The sequence below is a fragment of the Cavenderia fasciculata genome, assembly GCF_000203815.1.
Source record: "Cavenderia fasciculata unplaced genomic scaffold Scf_Dfasci-G-o-80e12.f1-5, whole genome shotgun sequence".
In the NCBI taxonomy this organism is placed as follows: domain Eukaryota; phylum Evosea; class Eumycetozoa; order Acytosteliales; family Cavenderiaceae; genus Cavenderia; species Cavenderia fasciculata.
The window spans coordinates 2455712-2480071 of NW_004457735.1; the positions used below are offsets into that span (position 1 = coordinate 2455712).

A 24360-nucleotide genomic window follows, 5' to 3' on the forward strand; every position below is an offset into this window, starting at 1 on the left:
TTATCTATAACTTGAATATAATAATAATAATAAAGTAAGAGACACTTTCTAAAAGATATTCATTCTCGTTTTAGTAAACAACTTTAACTTTTAGTAAGAGTGAGACTGACTAGACTTTTCCGATACTAATTCTCTAGGTTGTCAAAAAATCGGGGTTGGGATCTCCTCATTCCCATCGTTTCTCTCCTCCTTTCGTTCAAACAACCTCTATCGCTCCCAACATTAGAAATGTCTCTCCATTATTATTGACACCGTCTTTTATCATTGTGTTACCAGGGAGTGAATAGTTTTAATCGTGATTTCCGACCACAAATAGAAAGATATTATCAACTATGAATATCTTTAGTTGTAGGAGACCTACGAAAAATCCTCGGAGCACCGACACTACCCAACCGCCAAGTGAGGTGTTTTTTTTAAATTTAAATTTCTTTTTTTCTTCAGCTGAACCCAACGGTGGCCATCACACTCATGGTCTCCTCGGTCTTCGAAAGCCTTTGATACTTATTTTGCATCGTCATTATCGTCATTATTATTAATATTTATCCCTTTCATTAACTACAAATACAAATATGTTCAAATCAACTATTCTTGGATTAGGTGTTTTAGCCGCCGCCCTTGGTTACGTCAATGCTGTGCGTATCATATCATTATTATTATTATCATCTCATCATGTGATCATGTGATTACCAACAACAAAATAACAATAATAACAAAATCAACAATAGCAACAACTCAAACTCCAACAAGCAACTTATTATTAGTTTAATATTTCTATTGCGCCCATGGTTTTTTTTTTTACGCCGCAGTGCTCGGGTCTTAGCACCATTGCAAAGTTATAGTTTATATACAATAGAGATAATCCCCTTTGGAAATAAATTAATATTAACAACATTTGATTCGATTACCTTTTACTATTTAGGACGATTACAATTGTGCTCAAATGCAACAATTGGCCGGTACAGTTTTTTCTGGTCAAACTGCCACCAACTTTATTTGTATCGCATACTATGAGTCTAGTTGGAATACCGATGCACAAAACCCATCTGGTGCTTCTGGTCTCTGGCAAATTTTGTAAGCTGTCAGCTTGTCCAGTGTAGTAGTGTTTGGTCATGAAGAAAATCAACCATATTAAATTTTTTTTTTTTTTCTTTTTTTTTTTTTTTTTTTGAATATATTATCTCTATTGCATATATAACTATAAAACTATAACTTTGCAACGGTGCTAAGACCCGAGCACTGCGGCGAGCTTTGTCCCCAGTGTACAACTCCAAGCGATTTGTTCAATCCAACCATCAACGCCCAATGTGCTCTTGCCGTTTACAATGCCCAAGGTTACAATGCCTGGACGACGTGGTCAAGTGGTCAGTTAACGCTAATACACTACACCTAAACCTAGATGTGTAGGCTACACATTTTAGGTCGCAAGGCGACGATGAATAATAACACTAATACACTTTTTTTTTCTTTTTTTTCAACATTAGGCGACTGCACCAACTGGAACAAGTGTGGATCTAGCTCATCCTCCTCAGGTGCTTCATCTGGTGCCTCTACCTCTGGTGCTTCAACATCTGGTGCCTCCACCTCTGGATCATCCGGATCTTCTGGTTCATCCGGTTCATCTGGATCTTCAGGTTCATCCGGTTCATCCGGTTCATCTGGTTCATCTGGTTCATCCGGTTCATCCGCATCATCAGGAACATCCTCATCCGGTTCATCCGGTTCATCAGGATCATCAGGATCATCAGGATCTACCTCAACTTCAGGTACCTCATCATCTGGTTCATCATCTGGTTCATCATCTGGCACTGGATCCTCATCAGGTACAGGTTCTGGAACTGGTTCAGGAAGCAACGGTCAAAAGTTACTCTAAATTATTTATTTACAAATCCGATAGAAATGTAAATGTCAATAATACCAAGAGACATAACACAAACCCAAAAATATTATATTATTTTATCCATTTTTTATAAATTGTATTTTGAATTGCAATACAACAACAACACAACAACACCAACAACAACAATAATAAATCAATTTATATTGAAATCCCTACACACAACATTAGTAGTATTATTATTATTATTATACATATTAATAATATATTATAGATACGTACGCATTCATTTTTTTTTTTTTTTCCTTTCCCATTGGACTGGTCGACGTGGTCAAGTGGTCAGTTAACGCTAATACACTACACCTAAACCTAGATGTGTAGGCTACACATTTTAGGTCGCAAGGTGACGATGAATAATAACACAATACACTTTTTTTTTCTTTTTTTTCAACATTAGGCGACTGCACCAACTGGAACAAGTGTGGATCTAGCTCATCCTCCTCAGGTGCTTCATCTGGTGCCTCTACCTCTGGATCATCCGGATCTTCAGGATCATCAGGTTCATCCGGTTCATCTGGATCTTCAGGATCATCCGGTTCATCAGGATCAACCTGAACTTCAGGTACCTCATCTGGTTCAGGAAGCAACGGTCAAAAGTTACTCTAAATTATTTATTTACAAATCCGATAGAAATGTAAATGTCAATAATAACATCAAGATTAAAAACTTTTTAGTCGACTATCTACAAACCAAAAAAATATATTATTATTATTATATTTTATCCATTTTTTATAAATTGTATATTGAATCGCTATAAATCAATTTATATTGAAATCCCTACACAACATTCCATTAGTATTATTATACATATTAATAATATATTTATGAATTTGTTTTTTTTTTTTGAAAAGTACCCAAGTCAGAGAAAATGAGACAATTTTCAATTGGGTTTGAAGTTAGATAGATATAGATTAGATAGATATACAATACAACTATGAGTAGCAAAAAAGATAATGTTACAGTAGTAAAGATACCAAACGATCAACATGTGTTGGTAGAAAAGGTTAGAACATTGCTTCTTGAAACACCGTCCAAACGAACCAAAGAAGAACAAAAGTCACACTTTAAGAATCTCTTTGATACTGCAAACGAGTTGCTGCGTCGTGACCCCAACCACAGTCACTACAAAGAGTTAAAGGCAGTGTCATTGTTTAGCTTTGTCGATCATTGTAGTGTCGCCGATCCCATTGCAATGGTCAAGTTACAAGAGGCCAATGATCTTGCTCCCAACATTAAATTCATTCGAGATCGTTTGATCAATCTATACATAAAGAATAATACTACTGTACCAAAGAAATTAATGGATCAATCAAGATTATATGATCATGGTAATAATAATAACAGTAATAATAATAATAATAATAACAGAAATACAAATATGAATATGAATATGAATATGGATCAATCAAGTCAAGACAAGATATTAGCATTAAAATTATATGCATCAGCAGTTGAATGTGAAATGAAAGGTGATTTACAATCTGCTTTTAGATTATTGTATGGTATGTATACACATGTATAAATGTAAACACATATATAGGGTAGATAGAGTAATTAACAATCATTTATATTTCTTTTACTTTTTTCTCTTTTCTAGCTGCACATGAAAAAGATAAAGAACATAGAGATATTAATTTACATATTGGAAGATTATATACAAAACAAGGAAAGATTACACAAGCAAACAAACATATAGATAATGCAATTAGAGGTAAACCTGTAATGTGGGAGGCACATATGGAAAAGGCAGGTCTCGAACAAAAGGAAGGTGAATCATCAAATGCAGTCCGTCGATTAGGATACATGGTAAAATCAACCGACACTACACCAGAAATGAAGAAACGTGCAATGCTATTAAAGATATTCTACATGAACTCTTTGGAAAATAGTGATAATGGAAAAGAGATTTATGATGAATCAATTTCTTATTTTAAATTATTAAATATTAAACCTTATCAATTGTAAGAAAGAAAAAAAAGAAAGAAAGAAAGATAAAAAGAAGAATACAATACAAATATATATTAATTTATTCATTTTTATTTATATTTTTTAGCTCAGAAGATCAAATTAAAGGATTTAAAAGACAATCACCAATTAAAATTGGATATCTAAGTTCACATTTTAAAGAACATCCAATTGCTTATTTTATGGATGGTATTTTAGAGTATCATAGATCTGAAATGTTTCAAGTACATATATTCCAAATTGGACAAGTTGAAGAGGATGCCTATACAGCTAGAATGAAGTCATACATTCATCCAGATAATTGGCATGTTCTTAGATCAGATTCATGTAAATTGTTGGCAGATATGATTCGATCACATAACATTGCCATTCTATCTTGTTTGGATGTACATACAGAACGTGATGGTGAGATTGCTTCTTATCGTCCTGCACCTATTATGGTAAACTATTTGGGCTATCCAAATACTAGTGGTATTGATACGATTCAATATCGTATCACTGATAGTTTTGCAGACCCCCAAGACACCAAACAACCATGGTCAGAGAAATTGATTCGTCTACCAAACTCTTTTCTAACATTTAGAGCATCACATCTTACGGTGCATCCAGTATCCGTTGCACCATGCGCTAAAAATGGGTATGTTACATTTGGATGTTACAATACTCTCTCCAAAGTACAAGATCCAACTTGGAAATGTTGGAAACAGATACTTGATCGTTTACCACAGGCAAGACTAATCATCAAGGCACCACTCTTTATTGAAGAGTCTGCAGCTCAACATTATAGAGACCGCCTACAAAAACTTGGTGTTGATACTAGTCGTGTGTCATTGCGTGCCTATTCAATGGACACTCAAAATCACTATGTCTCGTACGACGAGATGGATGTGTCACTTGACCCATTCCCATACAATGGTACCACCACATCGATGGATTCACTCTGGATGGGTGTACCCTTTGTCACCTATGCCGGTACCACTCATGTACATCGTGTAGGTGCCTCTATTCTCAATAATGTCGGTCTTGGTGATCTTGTTGGTTACTCGACCCAAGAATATGTAGACATTGCAGTCAAGCTTGGACAAGATCTCGATCGTATCAAATCCATTCGCTCTTCACTTCGTGACACTCTCTCCAAATCGATTCTATCCGATCCAAAATCATTTACCATTCAACTTGAAGATAAATATATTGAAATGTTTAATCAATCTTTAATTTAAAAAATAAAAAGTAAAAAAAGAAATAGGTGATAAGCCTGGATGAAATGAAGGAAATTTCCTTGGACAACAAAAATGTAAAATAATCCCGGTCAAATTCATTCGAATTTCGAGGACAAAGCAATTGTTTGTTATTATTAGTACTAGCTAGTTATAAAAGATCAATCACAATCAAAACAATGTATAAAATAGATGTATCAATATTATGTATTATAGTAGTTCAAAGTGTATTATTAGTATTATTAGTAGGAGCAGGAGATATTACGATATCGGGGATAAGTAGTGGTGGTTACATGGCAGTTCAATTTCATGTAGCATTCTCTTCAATAGTTTCTGGTGTTGGTGTTATAGCTGGTGGTCCTTATTATTGTAAGTATATAGATAAGAGAGTGTACAATCAAGGTTATTTTGTATCAACTAATTATTGTATCTATCTATGTTTAGGTGCAAAGGGTAATGTAGTAGATGCAACAACAGAATGCATGTCAACTCCAAGTTTAATATCAATTGATGAATTGATTGCAGCAACAAGTTATGCAGAGGATACATATACAATTGATCCAACATCGAATATGGCAAACTCTAAAGTTTGGTTGTTTTCTGGTACCAAGGATACAGTAGTACAACAAGGAGTCGTTAAAAAACTAGAGGAATATTATACCAATTATATAGATAGTAGTAGAATCAATACTACCTATGATATTCCAGCTGAACATTCATTTGTAACTGATAATTTTGGAAACGCTTGTGATTACTTGGGACCTGATTACATGAATAATTGTGGTTTCAATAGTGCCTATAATATCCTATCATATTTAATTGGTCCTTTAAATACTCCTTCTTCACAATCTCCAATTGATAATGTAACTAAATCTAAACTATATCTAATAATAATAATTAATTAATTAACAATTAATATTTTCTATTTTCTATTTTCTATTTTTAGATATTACAAATTGATCAAGCATCATTTATACCAATAATGACACCATTGGAAGCAGGATTATATGAATATGCTTATGCATACATTCCATCCAATTGTCAATACGAAAAAAATAAAGGAGGTAAGTACTTACAACCAACAACAAATATAAATATATTCAAGTATTAGTAATTAATCATTTCTTCTATTTTATAGTTTGCTCAGTACATGTAGCATATCATGGATGTGTTCAAACTATACCAGATATTAATAGTACATTCTATATGAATGCTGGATACAATGAAATAGCAGACAGCAATAATCTGATTGTACTCTATCCACAAGCACAAGCCAATGAATTGAATCCAAAGGGGTGCTTTGATTGGTGGGGATACTCTGGTGAAGACTATGCATCACAACTTGGTGTTCAAATGGTCACTGTCAAAAAAATGGTAGACTATCTCATCTCTGAATATATTTCATCAACCAACTAGAAGAATAAATTAAATTCAATTCTCAACGTTTTGTATAATTAAAATAGATTAAATTAATGAAAAAAAAGAATAGTCTCAAAAGTCTTGATTTTTTGATCATTACAACAACTCTCAGTAGTTATTACTTACTTCTAAAGTAACAAATAAGAAGAAGAAGAATGTTTAGTACTACAGAGATTAAAGGTATTGTATTGTATTAAATCATCATTCATTCATTCTAATTTACTAATTGTGTGTGTTTACCTCTTTTTGATTCTCAAAGATAATACAATAGTACCATTCCTTGGTTACACATATCCAATCAAGATTGTATCAAACTTGAATGAGGAGGAACAAACAAATACATCAGATGTAAATAGTAGATACAAATTTGTAAAGAATCAAAATTATAAAGCAATCGATAATACTGGTACCAGTACTTCTATTGTTGCTGGTGAAGTTATTTCATTTCAAAGTTTACAACATTCAGTTTGCTTTGCAAAGGGAGTATTACTACATTCCTTTTTAGAAAATGCTGAACGTATTCTATACAATAGATTGTCGAGAACACAACAATCTGTGGTCAAAGGGACTGAATCTTTGGGTTATGTTGAACCCGAGTTGATCCTTACACATCTCAAAAAATACAGACCATCATCCAGTCGCATTGAACAAGACTATTCAGAAACTGTCAATGGAGAACGTACAAAGAGTGACATTCATGTCCTTCACTTTTCACTCACCGATATCAAATCCTACAATGATTTACCCGCTCTTGTTACACTCAATTGGCAAGCTCTCGAGGATGTCATTGAAGTTAGTGGAAAGATACTAGACATTTCAATCATTAGATATGTAGATATATCATTTAGAATTAATATTAGAACTCATCATGTATTGGTTGATTTTATTCAACAATGTTATCAAGATAAAGAATAAATATATAAACAAACAAACAAACAAAATATCACATAAATGGTTCCCATTCAACAACAATATATAACAACATAGATAGGAGCAGTATATATATCTATATACCCCAATTACAATATATTATTGGCTAATTTATTTAATTTACATTTAGAATTCTAGTTCCTCTTTTAATTGGTGTCCAGGTTCTCTCTATCAATCCAAGAGAGTTTGAACCATAGAGCATGGTAACATCAATATCTGGATGAAGCTTTTTAATAAGATCATAATGGATTGGATGCCCATCCCAATTGATTCTCAATCATAATTTCCTTCCTCTATCCAAATATTTAAATTTTAAATATTTTTTAATTGAACATCTTCCCTCCTCGTTAACCTCTAAATCAATCAATCAATCAATCAATCAATCAATCAATCAATCAATCAATCAATCAATCAATCAATCAATCAATCAATCAATCAATCAATCAATCAATCATGACAGCACCACACACATACTTGAACTTGCAACGCACACTCTGCTGCGTCCAAGTTGTTAAACGAGTTTGTGACAGACAATGAACATCAAATTTAATTGGGTGCGTTCATTGCATTCTCTTTTTAGTCAAACTCGTTTAAGACGACAGACTGTGAGACATGTATGTTTACCCCCACCACCCACAAACTCATCATCATCCAGCAATGAAAATTAATTATGCTCATCAGATATAATTATAAACCCCCCACTACCCACACACAAACTAACAAATATTAAAAATATTTAAATAATTACCGAGTGTTTCTTGGTATTACCCTAACCAACCTTCTCACTCTCTCTCATACTCTATATTATCGACTGATCATCCACTTTATTTCTTTTATGAAACTTGTTTCAAAAATCGTATGATATACAGATAATAATAGTGTCCTACTATTATCTCTCTTTCTCTCTCTCTCTTTTACCTTCTCTATACTCAAACTCTTAAACTTTAATTAACCATCTAACTCTTTCTCTTATTTTTTATTTTTTTTCTTTCTTCCATCTATCTATAGTCTTACAAACACAATTATTACTACTACCTATCAACAATTAAAAATCAAATCATTTATTTTACATTCATTATCCAATCATGAACCCATTAATTATCATCTTTATTTTGTGTATCCTTGTATCATCTGTTTTTGCCAATTTGTCTTGCAACAACCAATATGTCTTTGTCAACGACACCAACTCATTGCCATCATCTTTTTCATTGTTTGACCATGTTGAACAACAACAATCAAATATCAACCAAAATAAAAATATTTCTTTGTCTATGATGATGCAGCCATTATCCGTTTCATTGTCATCTTTTGATCATTTTGAACATCCAATCATTCTTAACAAAAACAAAAACAACAAAAACAACATCATCAACAATAATAATAATAACGATATCCATTCATCTATTTCACAAACCCAATTTGATTCAAATCATATTTTTTCTCAATTTCTTTTAACATCAAACCATACTTTTATTCCTGTCTATAACAACAAAAATAATAATAATTTATCTTTTAATTCATCAATTTCAATTCCTTTGTCCCAATCCCATTTCCAGTTACCATTAAATCACTCAACCAACAACCATATTATTTTTTATGACGACAAAGAGGAGGAGGAAGAAGAAGAGTATGTTCAATTGAACAGTAACAGCAGCAACACCACAATCTCATGTTTCAACCATGTTGAACATCAATTCATTTCCATCAACTATCCATTACCAATTAGTAGTTTTCCATCGTTTTCACACAATATTCACTTTAACTCAAGCCATGTTTTGTTTATCTCAAATCATTCAACAACCAAAAACCATATTATTTTAGAGGAGGAGGACTTCAACAACAGTCCAATTTCAATCTCGTGTTTCAATGTTATCCATCAATCAAATCTCATCTTAGAGGATGAGGAGGAGGAGGAGTTTGTTCAATTGAACAACAGCAGCAAAAGCACACATTCATTAACATGTTTAGACAATGTTAAACATCAATCAATTCCAATTAACAATCAATCAAATAATAATAACTATTTTTCATTAATTCATTCATCATCATTGATTTCACCTATTCCATTTTCAAACACTTCCACATCATCATCATCATCATCAACATTATATTTATTATCAAATACAATTAATTCAACAAGATCAAAGACAAGCCCATTTTCAAGATACTCCAGCAACATCTCAAGAATAGAAAACAACAACGCTGGTAACAAGCTCTGACAATTTAAAGCATTTTACTGATACCTCTTCTTTTAATTTTATAGATACCAACAATTATTTTGATTCTCTCAACTGTTTCGGAACCAATCATTCAAATAATACAACAATACAACGACAATCATCATCATCACCAATCAATCATGATACAATCCTCAACACAATCCACATTCAAAAATCAACTCCACCATCTTCAAACAATAATAATAATAATAACATCAAAAATAATACCAATGAATCAGCCTCACTTATTCACTCATTAAACATGTACATTCCATTTAATTCAAGTGATGTTTCGACCAATTGTCGATCATCACCATTACTCTTTAATCATTCAACAACCAACCATTTTCTTTTAGCAGAAGAGGAGGAGCAGAAGGAGGTGTCATTTCAATTGAACACCAACAACAACAACAACAACACAATAACAATCTCATTGTCCAACCATGTTGAACATCATTCAATTCATAATAATAATAATAGTATTTCTTTCCATCAATCAACCATTTTATTTTATAATTCAAGTGATACTCAATGTCAATCAAATCATTCATTCATTCCTGACAATAATAATAATTTATTTTTAATTCATCCATGTCAATTCCTTTTAATTTTCAATTACCATTAAATCACTCAACAACCAACAACCACATTCTTTTATATGTTCAATCGAACAGAAACAAAACAACAAATTCAATCCCATTTTTCGATCATCAACCAATCATTTCCATCAATAACAACAACAACTCATCATCATCATCATTCTCATGTTTCAACCATGTTGAAACATTCATATCAAATAACAACAACAATAATAACAAAAATATAAAAACAATTAATAACATCAATAACACAAGACCAACAAATAATAATGATAGCATCACACCTCCAAAAAATCGACCATACAATAATAACAAAAACACTACCAAATCATCTTCATCATCATTCTCATGTTTCAACCATGTTGAAACATTCATCTCTGCCAACAAACAAACAAATAATAATAAGAATAATAATTCTTCATTAATTCATCCAACATCCAATCATTACACTACTCCAACCATTTCGACAACCAATCATTTTGTTCCAACTCCATCTTTGTTCAATTTCAACTCATCCACATTCACATTAAACAATCCAACAACAACAACAACAACAATCTCAATGTGTCAAATATCAAAGAGAAGTCCATTTTCAAGACACTCCAACGTTTCACGATTACAAAACAACTCGGTAACAAGCTCTGACAATTTAAGCCATTTTACTGATTCCTCTTCTTGCCAATCACCAAATCATTCAACAACCACCAACAATTTTAATTTAGATCAGGAAGAGTCTGTTCAATTGAACAGCAACAGCAATACAATCTCATTTTCATATTTCAATCAATCAATTCCCATAGATAATAATAATATTTCATTCTTCAACGACCATCAATCATCGATTCCATGTTTTAAACCTAGTGATATTTTAACTCATAGTCAATCACCACAATTAATATTAAACTATTCAACAACCAACAACCACATTCTTTTAGAGTTTGTTCAATTGAACAGCAACAGCAGTAGCAGCACAAATTCATTAACATGTTTAGACCATGTTAAAAACCAATCATTTCTTTTTAATAGTAATCAATCAAATAATAATAATTATTATTCATTAATTCATTCATCCATTTCTCCTAATCATTTCAACTCATTCACATCATATATATCAAATATAATCAATTCAACAAGATCAATTGCAAGCCCATTTAAATCAAGACACTCCAACATTTCAAGATTAAAAAACAACCCGGTAACAAATAACAATAATAATAATAATACCAACACCAAATTAAAAAATACAAATAACAACAATAACAACAACAACTCATCATCATCATCATCATTCTCATGTTCCAACTATGTTGAAACATTCATCTCAACCAACAATCAATCAAAAAATATTAATAACAACAATAACAATAATAAGAACAAAAATAATAACAAGAACAAAAATACAAAAACAAATAACAACATCAATAACAACATCAATAACACAAGAACAACAAACAATAATAATATTACAATCTTTGCCGATCACTTCAACGCATCCACAGTCCATATTCACCAATCCATCCACAATCGATATTCACCAATCAATCCACTCACCACCCATCAATCATATATTCATCTCCAATCAATCCACAATCTTCAATCACAAATCACTCAACAATCTGCAAACAATTAAAATACAAACAACGATAATCCAAACAATAATCAAACAACAAACAATAATAATACAAACAATATTCAAACAAACAATAATAATATAAACAGCAATAATAATAATAATTCAAACAATACAAAAAATAACATAAAAAATAATAATAACAACAATATATTATATATTTCACAATCCAACTCTTCCTCCTCCTTTTTTACCTCTTCAACGTCCATGCAACCCCCTCATTGTTCACCAACAAATAATAACCTTCCAATTACAACAAAGAATAATCATAATAATTTTACCAATCACTCCAATCCACAATCTTCATTCACCAATCAATCAATCATTCAATCATCAACAATCTGCTAGTCAGTTGCAAGTCCCAAATTCAGTGATCAAGAGTACCAGTTTCCAAGCAAAAATCACCACCATTCGTAGACCAACCTAATTAACTCTGTATCAAATGTTGATAATTAATTATAAATTTACTTACTCTTTTTCTTTTTATTTTATAGGTACACTAATCATTATTCTCTTCAACTCTTTTGGTAATAACAACATCTTAATACAACAATAACGAATAATAATAATAATAATAATAATAATAATAATAATAATAATAATAATAATTACAACAACCAATTACAATCCTCTTCTTTTCTAAAAAAAAGATATTTAATTACTTTTACCCAAGTGGTTTCCCTCTATACTCTTTTCTTTTTATACATTTTCCGTTGGCGTCGTCCGTGTCCGTTGTTTAGTCCATCATCGTCCGTCCATCCATGTTCCACGTCCCTAGGCTTTTATACCCAAAAAAGATATTCAATTACTTTTACCCAAGTGGTTTCCTTTACAAAAAGATATTAAATTACTTCACCCAGAGGGTTTCCCAGGTTCGCCCCCGTGTAAGTCGATTTTCTTCGCATTGGGGGGCTTTTTTTTTTTTTTGGACTGTTCCCATGGTCTAAACAACCATGGGAACAACCAAAACTATATTTTTCTATTTCTTTCTTTCTCTTTTTTCCCTCTCTTTTTTTATTTCTTATTTTTTATTTATTATTTATTTATTAATTCTTTCACCCGCCAAATCAATATTATTTTATTCTTATGAATTTAAAATTAATTCATCAGAATTTGTAATAATTATTTGTAACAAATATTTGTGACACTACAACTATAGCAATATGTGTCTATATAAAGGTGTGCATCCAAAGATGGTTTATGGGTTTGTAACTTTAATTTATTAAAATTAAAACTTTATAATAAAAATAAAATAAAAAAGCAACCACACCACTTCACCAACTCTGACTTTTTGATCAGACCATTTATTATTTTATTTTTCTTGTATTTATAAATATAATTAATGACTTGTTAATCACATTATATTCATACATATATGTATTCATTATCAATAGATAGAGATAGATACTAGCTGTAACAAGTGATAGAAAAGATTGTGATACTTAGGAATGTAAAGACATCTCTTTGTTTTAAGAGTATTATAATTATATTTATATTTCTTTTTAACTATTTTTCAATCATTGTTTAGCTCCATACTCCACCAACCATTCATATTACATCTTTGATCTTCCACCGGGCCACGATGGTTGGTGGAATAATCCATTCATAATCAATCGGGCAGAGCCAGCAGCCATCATCCGTTGTCCAATATCCATTGCCTCCCCAGTCATCATTGTCGATGATCAACTATCATCCACCAGGTGGAAGATCAAGGATGGAATATGCAATATCCGCCGATGAATGATTAAAAATCAGAATTGGAATCTGACATGACAAACAAAAAAAGGTAGATGATGTGGGGTTTATGATAATTGTATAATACAAGCAACCAATAAAATTTACTTTTTAATTAAAATTAAATATAAGACTTCAAATATGTTTAATATCTATTTAATTTCAATCTCATTATCCCATTTCATTCTTGGTATTACATCCATCCACCATCCACTATCCATCATCCATCCTCTATCCATCCATCCATCCTCCATCCGTCCTTCCTCTATCTATTCATCCATCCATCCCTCCTCTATCCCCCATCCATCCATCCATCCTATATCCATCCATCCTCTATCCACCATCCATCCATCCTCCATCCATCCATCCTCCATCTATTCATCCATCCATACTCTATCCACCATCCATATTCTTCCATCCTCTATCCATCCTCTATCCACCATCCATCATCTATCCATTATCCATCATCTATCCATCCATCATCTCTCCATCCATCCTCTATTCATCATCCTCTATCCACCATCCATCTTCCATCCATCCATCCACCATCCATCCTCTATCCGCCATCCATCCATCCATCCATCCATCCATCCATCCATCCATCCATCCATCCGTCCACCCATCCTCTATCTACCATCCTCTATCCTCTATTCTCAATCTACCATCCATATGTCCTCTATCCACCATCCACCGTCCATCTAAAATTAAGGATGGTCCATTAGGAGTAGATTTATTTGATTTATTTAATCAACAATAGCAAAACAGTTGCAGAAGAAGGGATAATACTTTGATTTGTTATTTAATTGATCAAAGTATTATCCCATTTTATAACAACAAAGATTGAAATGATATATGCGCGGTATATATATATATACACCAATAATAATATATTATTGGCTATTTATTTTTAATGTACAATTATTTTCTTTTTTTTTTTTTTAGAATTGATCTTTTTGATTTAATAAATCTCTTCTAATATCCTTTTCAACTTTTGGTAATGCATTGAGAATAGAGGTATGGAATTGATCAACTGCGTCGATATAACAATGATGACCACTCTTTTCAAGAATTACTACATCTTTGATATTTGATAGCTCCTCTTTTAATTTGTATCCAGGTTCTCTGTCAATCCAAGAGTTTGAACCATAGAGCATGGTAACATCAATATCTGGATGAAGTTTTTTAATACGATCATATAATGGATTGGATGCCCATCCCAATGGCAATGACAATAAACCAAAGAGGTACTCTCCAGTCGCGGGCGATTGTGCGTTACTATGATAAATATATTCAGCTACACGATTAACTACTGCTGGTGTTGATGTTACTGGTGCTGCAGCCGATCCTTCTCCTGCTCCTGCCGCTGCTGGTGGTGGTACTTGTTTTTTATCTACATCTATTGCAACTGTTGCAGCTGCAGTTCCATTGGCTACCAATTGTTGTTTTCTTGGTGGGACTGGATCAAGAGGATAGATATTTTCAAACTTTTGTAAAATGTCACCTCTAACCTTGTAGATAATGTCTGGGCCAAATGGACCGAGTGCACGTAATATACTGAGTGGGACGTCTGGTGTGATGATCTTGCTCAATATCTTGAGTGATGTTGGGAGGTGTTGATCATAGTCGACTGGTCTCTCGGGGATACCCCAACTGTCAGCCAACACCAAACGATTGACACGTTGTGGATACTTTAGAGTAAAACAGGCCGATAAATAGCCGCCAAGTGAATGTCCCAACAAATCAAACTTTTGTAATCCAACTACATCGGACCACTCATTAATCGAATTGATCCAAAACTCTTCAGCTTGATCACTAGTCTTTAATTCTTTTACATCTGGTCTTGAACTTCTTCCAAATCCCAATAAATCAATTGCATACTAAAAAAAGATTGAATAAATAAATAAGTAAATAGATTAAGAATCAATGTATGAATATTTTTTTTTGTTTACATACAACTGTATAATGTTTTGAAAGGAAATCAATGTTGGCACACCAGAAACCTAGTGCAGCACCATATCCATGAATCAATACGAGTGGTTCACCACTACCAGCTTTGACAGTGTTGATATAGTGGTCTCCAACCTTTACCATTTTCTGTTCATAAGGAACTTTGATATTCTCCATCATTCTCTTTTCGGCAAACTCGTGTTCATCGGGTGATGACTTTATCCATCTAAAATTCTTCCAATATGAACTCATTTCTATTAATTCTTCTATATTACTTTTAATATTATTATTATTATTATTACTATTATACAATCGGTTGAATGAATATCCTTTATTGTTGTTGTCGTTTGTTGTCTTTTTTTGTTGTTGTTGTTGATTATGTTGATTTAATTTATTTGATAGTACAGTTGATGCAGATACAATGATTGGTTTGATAGTCTTGTTGTTTAAACTAATACCCTTTTGAGCAAGGATACTGAGAATGTTTTTAGTTGCGGGATACAGGTTTTAAAACTTTAATGATAGTTTGAACTCTATCTCTCTCTTTCTTTAAAAAAAATATTATATTATAGTTTTGAAAATTTTATATAAATAACAATAATAATAAATAAATAAAAGGTAGATTTATAATAATAAAACAATAGGTTGAGATTTTACTTTTCTGCTCTTTGGAAATTATCGAATTTATTTATTTTATTTATTTCGATTTTTTATTTTTATACTGCTCCTAATGTTTGCGTCACAATAAAATAGCTTTTGATGATTCACGTCGGTGACAAGTTAATTATCTTTTGCAAGAAAGAAGAAGGATTGATGTCATCATCAGAGTCATACAATCATCATTCATTTCATTCATTGTCAACCCCTACAATAATTATATTTATATCTTTGCAATGATGGTGATGATGATCTTCAAGATCGATCGAGTGTTATTAATATTATTCTCTTGATAATTCGAGCTTTTACTCAAACACTACCTCTATCCTTGATTTTTCTCATATTTTCTACTCTTAGACTCTTCTCATCACCAGGCTTTTTCTACGAATGGGTGCAATATATTGTCAACCATTGCAACAATCAACATCAAAACTTACACTTTAAACTTTATTATTATTTATCTTTTAAAAAAGAGAGAGAGAAAGAGTTTAGTTTTATAAAATGGTCTCACCTGAATCATCATCATCGTCATCAACATTATTTAAAGGATTAGTATTTTGTATATTAGGCAAAACATCAGTTGCAAGTTATTTAATTGCAGATGATATCAAGAAACATGGAGGATCTCAATCCTACACTATTGGACTCTCCAACTATGTATTAACAAGTCGTGTAGACTCTTTACAATCATCGAAATTAAAACAAATTGTCGACGATAACATTGTCATCCTATCAGACACTTTTATCAATGATTGTATCAAATCAAAACAATTAAAGGATTTTAAACTGTATCAATTAGAATCAAAATCTTTTATTACTCAAGCAGCATCATCATCAACCTCTTTATCAAAATCAACTGATAATAGTACTACCAGCTCTAACAGTGCTGCCACTACTACTACTACTACACCAACGATTGAAATTGATCCAACCACTACACATATTTCTGGTATTTCAATTTATGGAGATACTGATAAACACCAACCAAAGTTTTCATCTTATTATGAAATTCTGTCAAGTCATTTATTACAAGTATGAATACAATATAGTATTATTAAAAGATTTTACATTTATTAACCTTTCTCTTTTTTTATATTTAGTGTTCATCGTTTGTAAAAAATAATAATGTTAATAAATTCTTTTATTTGGAATTACAAAAATGTAATTTGGATGATGGAAATATCAAGTATAGAATTTATACTCAATTTGGTGTATGTATAAACATTAAACTTTAACTTGGTTTTAACTAAATATTAATTATTATTTTTTGTTTAGAGAACAAATGAATTAAAATCATCAACAAAACAACATAGATATTTTTTTGATTATAAAGAATGTTGCGATGTTTATAGTTCAATTTATAACAACAAGACTAGTGAAGAAAATGGATACAAAAATGTATTGGTATCTCATTCTTTAATTGGTTCACCATTAAAGTTGTCGAAAAACACAAACACCAAAGACAATGACAATGCATCCAATTCCTTGTCACAGTATGCCAATATTGTTGATGAGGATGTTGAACGTGTCAAACAACGTACCTATGTCTCCAAAGAGGTATCGGATCTTGTTTCTTATGTGTTTGAAAAGTCTACAAGATCGTTAATTGGAAATTTCTCTGTTACCTTTAGTGATAAAGGTATAGAGACACCACTAGGTGTATTGTCATTGGACCAAGTCACCAAAGGAGAAACCATTCTCAAACAAATTTATTCTCTCATGTTGGATCAAGACCAACAAGACGACGATGAAGAGAATGAGCTCATTGGTAAATTAAGTTCTGAATTTTATTCAGTCATTCCAACAAAGATTGGACAAACTCAAAAGGAACGTGCTAGAGCTCAATTCAAAAGTTTGGCAGATGTTGATAATATGATGGAGAATGTACAGTTGATGAAGGATCTTGCTACTACCAGTGAAAGAAACAAGTCAAACTTGGTCACTGGTACATTGGTCGATATGAAGTACGAATCACTCGGTACAACAATCCATCATTGTCACCCTTCATCTTCAGACTATGGTATTGTAAATCGACTTTTACAAAAGGACTTGGATCCATCCTCCTCCTCCTCCACGTCCTCCATCACTTTGGTCAATGTCTATCGTCTAGCCAAAGAAGAAGAGGAAATCAATTTTAGAGAGGATATTGGCAATGTTAAACTTTTGTATCATGGAACAAAAAGTGAAAATATTGTTGGTATCTTGGTAAGAGGTCTATTAATGCCTCAAATTGTATTGAGCAAGGGTGGAAAAAGATCAGACTTTGGTCATCTCGGAGCAGGTATTTATTTTGGTGACAATATCTCTACCAGTTTAAAGTTTACCAAAGGCAGAAAAAAGGTTGACAGAACCATCGTCCAACAAAGAGCCTTTTTATTTGTTGCCATGGTAGCACTCGGTGATATCAGTGAACAATTTGCAGTACAACCACTCATCATGAACCCTCCAACAGGTCATCACAGTATTCAAGGTGTTAAATCTACTCCCTCCCAACCATCTTACTTTACACAAGATGAATTTGTCATTTATTCTACCGATCAACAAAAGTTATTATATCTTTTAGAATTGAAATATTAAGTACTAAATAACAGAAATTCTATTAAACTAGGACAAGAATAATAATAAATCTTTTAATAACTCAAGTCTGAACCCCAAAGAAGTAGTGACATCACACATAGACTAATTTCCGTCTTTTTCGTAGCATCGATTTTTTTCTTTATGCTTTCCGCTTTTAAAACCATGACCTTTAAAATATCTAGCTGACCTCAAAAAAATCCGATTTCTATTATTTTCTGTTTTAGATAGTTTAGTAAGACATTATATAAGATGACAACTGTTGTTTCATTGTTTACATCATTCAATAATAATAATAATATAACATTCACTATATATCTATATCTATATAAATATTTATAATATAATACAAAGATGACAATCTACGTTTACTTACCAATCGATAAAAATACAAAGTCACCAGACTACTTTTCACCAACCATTGAAAATACAAAGGACTCTTTGTTGGCTGCTATCAGTGTATTACCACCAGTTGCAGAAGATGAAGACAACAACAATCACTACTATGGTGGTGGTAACAACGATCCATTTGAAGGTGTATTAAAGGAAGTACACAAGGAATGGATTGAAGTCATGTCATATAGTCACAATGTTGCTAATCAATGTGACTCTGAAGCTGGTTCTGCTCACTTTGGTGAATTTGTATGTAAACAAGCAAATCTAACAACAAAGCATCGCATGACTAAATATAGATATATTAACACATTGTTCTTTTTCTTTCTTTTTCACTTTTTATCTATTTTTTTTGTAATTTTAGACAATGACCAAATTTATTTGTTCATTATCACCAGTATTAAATTATTTCTGTCTCAAAAACGAATTCATTCCAAAGGTTATCTTTAGAGCTCAAACCACCAAGAAGAAAGGTATCCTCAGTGTTTTGGAATATGAGTTTGAAGCAGTCGCCATTACCAACCAATCGGTGAGTGGAGGTGCCGGTGGAAAACCAGTCGAAACCATCTCATTGAAGCCAACCACTGTCATGCACAAGATGTATGAGATCGATCTTGCATCTGGCGAGTACATCACTCAAAGAAAGATGTCTTTCAACGTTTCAAGCAACTTGGGCAGCAGATCCATCGTCAACCAAGACAAGGTGATTGACGACATTGCCAAGGATCACGTATTGGACGACAATGAACCAGAAAAGGTCAAGCTCCTCAAGGAAATGGGTCTCGTCAGTGCTCACCAACACAAGTTTACCAACTCTTTCAACTATTACAGAATCCTCGCCTCTTTTGACCCACCACTCTACAAAAAGATTGCCATCCCATCACCAAAGACTCGTGCCGGTCTCATTGAAAACACTGCCAAGGCTATTGGCAAGAAAGCCTCAGACATTGAAGCAATCTATGATTCTGGTATCTTGGTTGAAATCGAATGTGATGAAGATTTGAAGGATTTGAATAGTTTAAGCAGTGTATTTGTAAAGGTTGATGGTAAATATATTGGTATTGAGAGTAAGCCAGAAGTTGCTCCAGAAGTTGCTCCTGTTGCTGCTGCTGAACCAGAAGTTGCCGCAAATTAAACTCTTAAATAAATAAATTGTTGTATAAATCTATTGATACCAAAGAAGCTTTTATTTATTTAAATACATTAATTAATTATCTTGTCTTTATATTTATCTTTATATTTATCTTAATTGATTTTGAAGATTAGAAATTGTTGATTGTAATTGAGCTTCAATATTATTGGCAATATTAATATTATTTGTAATGGTATTATTTAATTGTTGAATTTGAATTTGATATTGAGCAGTATTTGAATCAATGGTACTCTTCATTCTTGATTCCATTTCACTTTTTGATGCTTGCATTTGTTGAATTCTTTGTTGAAATATTTCTTGGTTTGTCTTTATGTTAATCTCTAAATCTTTTTGACGTTGAATCAATGAACTATTTTGTTGTCTCATTTGTTCACGATCAGCTTCACTCTTGGCCAATGATTCTTTAAATTGATTTGTACTCTTTAGATAGGATAGAAAAGTTTCTTTCTTTTGAGAAAATTCAATTAGATAATTGTCAAAGACTTGATCAGTCTTTGGACCCAATGCATGGACAAAGTATTCTCTTTCAACAAGTTGCTCTGCAGTTACAAGTGCCAAATGGGTTGTAGTTTCACTCTTTAGTACTGGGTTGATAATCTTTTCAACCAATGTTCTAATAACTTGATTATTATGATTAATAGATGCTTCATTATTCTTTAAATGAACTGAATATAAATATCCTCCAACCAATTGACCACTCTTATCAAATTTTGCACATTCATCCTAAATTAAAAAATTAAATAAATTAATATTATTATTATTTAATATTATTTATATTTTGTTTCATACATGATATCTATTTGAAAATTTTTGGAAATAATGTAAATCAGTATCCAAGTCTAGGATTTTTACAAATAATTGATCAGTTTTTTTAATTGCTTGTTGATAATGAGACATGAATTGTTGATAAGAGATTGGCATGGTATGAATAAATTGGTGAATCTCCTTTTGAAACAACATTACAGCTTCATTTGTAATCGATTCATAACCAAGTTTGAGTGTTTGTTCCCATGTAGATTCAACATTGATAGATTTACCATTTTTAATATCTTCCAAATATATTTCAATTTGTGATATTAATTCTAATAGAATAAATAAATATAATTAAACATTATTATTATTATTTTGTTAATATTAATATTATTATTTTTTTACATACGTTTACCATTTACTCTTGAACCAGGACTTTGACCTTTTTTAATTTGAAGAACATTTTTAAATGAAGAAATAAAGTTTGCTACATCTGTATGGAACTTTTGAGATGTAAACGGATTTTCAATATCTTCAATGTTGTATCGAAGTGCTTCGTGGCCAGGATGACTAATTGTAAATGCCATAAAAGATTTGAATACTGTCAAGAGAAATTTACGAATACCATTTCTATGTACGATACTCTTTAAATCAGGGGCATCAGGAGTTTCGGCTTCAAGTTTGAATGACTTTTCAAGCATGAATGTTGTCATTGAACACTCGTCGATACCATTCAAAGTAGGAGTGAGATGACAATCTCTAAACACCCAACTGAAATGACTAGGAAAGAAATGACAAAATTGTTCTAGATCTTGCTCGGTGTTTCTATTCTCTCCCTTTCTAACTACAATCGATTGAGATAGCTTTGTGATAAAGTAGAGCTTATCAAAATCACTCGATGTTGGAACAGAGACAGAGTTGTAGACTACATTGGACGACAGTAACATTGATAGTGAGAGGATTTGATTGTCGCACTCTACAGTGGTACTTTTACTGGTAGATCCTAATCCCTCGGTATCCAACAAGATGACAGTCACCTCTTCTTCGGTTCCATCTGGGTGGATAATTGGATGTTTAAATGGTGCACCCCACATCCACACACCCAATGTACAACTCTCCATTGTATGTCCAAGTGCAAATCCTCTAGATAGCTTCTTTGACATCATTCTATTTAATATATAACTTTTACCTGATCTATATGGTCCAATAACAGATACCTAAAAGAAAGAAAAAGAATAAATAAATAAATAAATAAAAGAACGCGTTATTTGTAAAGAGTATTGTTTTAAATTGCATACAATAGCTAATGGACCTTGAATTTGTTGAATGATTGATGCAGCACGAGGATTTAAAACTAGATGAGTTCTTTCTACATCTTTTATGATTGTTAGGTCGTTGGCATTGGATAGAGAACAATTGTTGGGATAGAGGAATGGGATGGGACCCCCATCGGATATCTTGTCATTATCATTGGCCAACTGACCGCTATCAATAATGTCATTATAGAATCGGTAGTCAGAATCTTCTAGCACCAGCTTTTTCTTGTATTCACTAAACATCTTTTCTTCGTCGAGTGGTTTGATCGATGAGTCTTGCAAGCGAACCATCAATTGTCTCATAAAGTTGTTGATGCTTATATCATTGGATGGTTGGTCTGCTAGTACATCGAGACCATTACCTCGAGGAGCATTAAAAAAGTTGTTTGTAAGTTTTAATCCACTTTTATTGAGTGCTTGTAATACATGTTGAATGATCTTGTATTCATTACTATCTTTTACTTTTACAATGTCCATGAAACAAACGAGGGAGAGAGAAAAAGTTAATTTTACAAAAATAAATATTGAACAATAATGATTCATTTTAAAATCCTATCTTTTAGAAATTCAAGTCTTTGAATGCCGACTTGAATTTCTAAAATTCATTGAGCCCAACCCAAATATTTAGTTCACGTCGTGAATGCCGAGAATCAACCACCCTATCAATATTGTTTAATTGTTATGATAATCTAAAAAAAAAAAAAAGAATTTAAAGAAACAGATCCCTAGGGTTTAGTTCATCATTGAAATTTGTTTGATTGCAGGAAGGGTGTCTTGATAATACTTTATTTCATCCAAATACATTTGTTGAGTGTCCACATATGAAATGAGAATTATGGGAAGTTACATTATCCATAGTTGAATTGTCTTTTGTATGATAGTGACAATTCGGTCAACATTCTCAAAGTTCCAACAAATAGAAAACCTATAAACATAAAAATAAAACTTGAGAAAGTTTTTAAAAACTATTATTATTATTATTATTTATTTATTTATTTTTTTTCTTATAGTTTATTGAGATGGAGTATCATGTTCAACATCAGGAGTTTGGACATCTTTATTTTTTTTCTTTTTATCTACTTTTGGTCCATCATCGGTTGTTGGAGGTGGAATATTGGTAGCATATTTTGAAGCTAGTTGTTGAAGTGGTTCACAAATCGGTGTCTTGTTGGATGCCAATTCATTCCAATAGATGTTTTTAATTTGTTTGTGTCCTTTGAAATGGAATACTGCTTCGTAGATGAATGCATCGGCTACTTCATGATCGGGTGTGTAAACACTGTGTTCTGGGAGCTCTTTGAATTCATCGGATTTGATGTGATCTTCAAGATGATTCAATAGTTTTTTATCAATCTTTTTGCCAGTTGCTGTCTTTCCAGACTTTAAGTCTAATGATACTGTCTTGTGTACTCCTGCAAATCCTCCTGTCTAATTTAAATAGAATTATAAATAAATAAGTATCATTAATAAAGGATAGATCTTGACTACATACCTGAGTAACAGTGACACCAGTTGGAGAAGATTTAGATGAATTCTCATTAGATAATTCACCTAATGTCAATGCAATGATAGCTACCAAGAGAATGAATATTGTCGATAATAATTTCATTATTTTTTAAACAAATAAATAGAGAGAGATAGATAAAAGTGAACAAATAAAGTAATAATGAATAGGTTTGATTGATGTACTATGGTGTACCTACCTAGCCTGCCCCTTATCATTATGAGAATCACCACCACACAACCAAGCAACCAACCAACCAACAACACTATTTTTGTCATTACAAATGACCTAACCCCAAAGGGAGGGGCACCAATGTCTCACTATCACCAATACAAGATGGATGGACAACCCTGATACCCACCACTCACTAGTGGCTCCACCCACACCATCATCATCACTCATGAGTAGTTGGTCATGTAATCGTAGTTCCGTTCACAAACTTACTCTACTACACTACAT

General features: G+C 32.2%; 12 protein-coding genes across 12 annotated transcripts; 9 read left to right on the plus strand and 3 right to left on the minus strand.

Annotated features, from left to right (window-relative positions):
- Window positions 1-569: 569 nt before the first annotated feature.
- Window positions 570-2449, plus strand: DFA_05778 (uncharacterized protein; the record flags this gene model as incomplete). The annotated part of the gene is made up of 5 exons (XM_004361438.1): window positions 570-632; window positions 920-1071; window positions 1273-1361; window positions 1482-1853; window positions 2292-2449. 5 exons carry the CDS (start codon window positions 570-572, stop codon window positions 2447-2449), a joined length of 834 nt encoding a protein of 277 aa, XP_004361495.1.
- A 379-nt stretch (window positions 2450-2828) lies between these two features.
- spyA (glycosyltransferase) lies at window positions 2829-5079 on the plus strand (the record flags this gene model as incomplete). The annotated part of the gene is made up of 3 exons (XM_004361439.1): window positions 2829-3396; window positions 3492-3855; window positions 3948-5079. 3 exons carry the CDS (start codon window positions 2829-2831, stop codon window positions 5077-5079), a joined length of 2064 nt encoding a protein of 687 aa, XP_004361496.1.
- Window positions 5080-5255: 176 nt separating this feature from the next.
- phaZ (polyhydroxybutyrate depolymerase) lies at window positions 5256-6492 on the plus strand (the record flags this gene model as incomplete). Its single annotated transcript, XM_004361440.1, has 4 exons — window positions 5256-5445; window positions 5521-5939; window positions 6023-6140; window positions 6215-6492. 4 exons carry the CDS (start codon window positions 5256-5258, stop codon window positions 6490-6492), a joined length of 1005 nt encoding a protein of 334 aa, XP_004361497.1.
- Window positions 6493-6650: 158 nt separating this feature from the next.
- Window positions 6651-7410, plus strand: DFA_05781 (uncharacterized protein; the record flags this gene model as incomplete). Its single annotated transcript, XM_004361441.1, has 2 exons — window positions 6651-6675; window positions 6755-7410. 2 exons carry the CDS (start codon window positions 6651-6653, stop codon window positions 7408-7410), a joined length of 681 nt encoding a protein of 226 aa, XP_004361498.1.
- Window positions 7411-8510: 1100 nt separating this feature from the next.
- DFA_05782 (uncharacterized protein) lies at window positions 8511-10094 on the plus strand (the record flags this gene model as incomplete). The annotated part of the gene is made up of 3 exons (XM_004361442.1): window positions 8511-9630; window positions 9689-9908; window positions 10004-10094. 3 exons carry the CDS (start codon window positions 8511-8513, stop codon window positions 10092-10094), a joined length of 1431 nt encoding a protein of 476 aa, XP_004361499.1.
- A 141-nt stretch (window positions 10095-10235) lies between these two features.
- DFA_05783 (protein serine/threonine kinase) lies at window positions 10236-11873 on the plus strand (the record flags this gene model as incomplete). Its single annotated transcript, XM_004361443.1, has 1 exon — window positions 10236-11873. One exon carries the CDS (start codon window positions 10236-10238, stop codon window positions 11871-11873), a length of 1638 nt encoding a protein of 545 aa, XP_004361500.1.
- A 207-nt stretch (window positions 11874-12080) lies between these two features.
- DFA_05784 (uncharacterized protein) lies at window positions 12081-13613 on the plus strand (the record flags this gene model as incomplete). The annotated part of the gene is made up of 4 exons (XM_004361444.1): window positions 12081-12216; window positions 12368-12400; window positions 12713-12757; window positions 13402-13613. The coding sequence occupies 4 exons, from the start codon at window positions 12081-12083 to the stop codon at window positions 13611-13613; spliced, it is 426 nt and encodes a 141-aa protein (XP_004361501.1).
- Window positions 13614-14545: 932 nt separating this feature from the next.
- Window positions 14546-15806, minus strand: DFA_05785 (uncharacterized protein; the record flags this gene model as incomplete). Its single annotated transcript, XM_004361445.1, has 2 exons — window positions 14546-15484; window positions 15561-15806. 2 exons carry the CDS (start codon window positions 15804-15806, stop codon window positions 14546-14548), a joined length of 1185 nt encoding a protein of 394 aa, XP_004361502.1.
- A 906-nt stretch (window positions 15807-16712) lies between these two features.
- Window positions 16713-18788, plus strand: DFA_05786 (uncharacterized protein; the record flags this gene model as incomplete). The annotated part of the gene is made up of 3 exons (XM_004361446.1): window positions 16713-17243; window positions 17312-17422; window positions 17487-18788. 3 exons carry the CDS (start codon window positions 16713-16715, stop codon window positions 18786-18788), a joined length of 1944 nt encoding a protein of 647 aa, XP_004361503.1.
- A 351-nt stretch (window positions 18789-19139) lies between these two features.
- DFA_05787 (uncharacterized protein) lies at window positions 19140-20313 on the plus strand (the record flags this gene model as incomplete). Its single annotated transcript, XM_004361447.1, has 2 exons — window positions 19140-19427; window positions 19543-20313. 2 exons carry the CDS (start codon window positions 19140-19142, stop codon window positions 20311-20313), a joined length of 1059 nt encoding a protein of 352 aa, XP_004361504.1.
- A 105-nt stretch (window positions 20314-20418) lies between these two features.
- Window positions 20419-22940, minus strand: DFA_05788 (guanylate binding protein 1; the record flags this gene model as incomplete). Its single annotated transcript, XM_004361448.1, has 4 exons — window positions 20419-21054; window positions 21121-21413; window positions 21491-22298; window positions 22380-22940. The coding sequence occupies 4 exons, from the start codon at window positions 22938-22940 to the stop codon at window positions 20419-20421; spliced, it is 2298 nt and encodes a 765-aa protein (XP_004361505.1).
- A 468-nt stretch (window positions 22941-23408) lies between these two features.
- On the minus strand, window positions 23409-24006 carry DFA_05789 (uncharacterized protein; the record flags this gene model as incomplete). Its single annotated transcript, XM_004361449.1, has 2 exons — window positions 23409-23825; window positions 23890-24006. The coding sequence occupies 2 exons, from the start codon at window positions 24004-24006 to the stop codon at window positions 23409-23411; spliced, it is 534 nt and encodes a 177-aa protein (XP_004361506.1).
- Window positions 24007-24360: the final 354 nt, after the last annotated feature.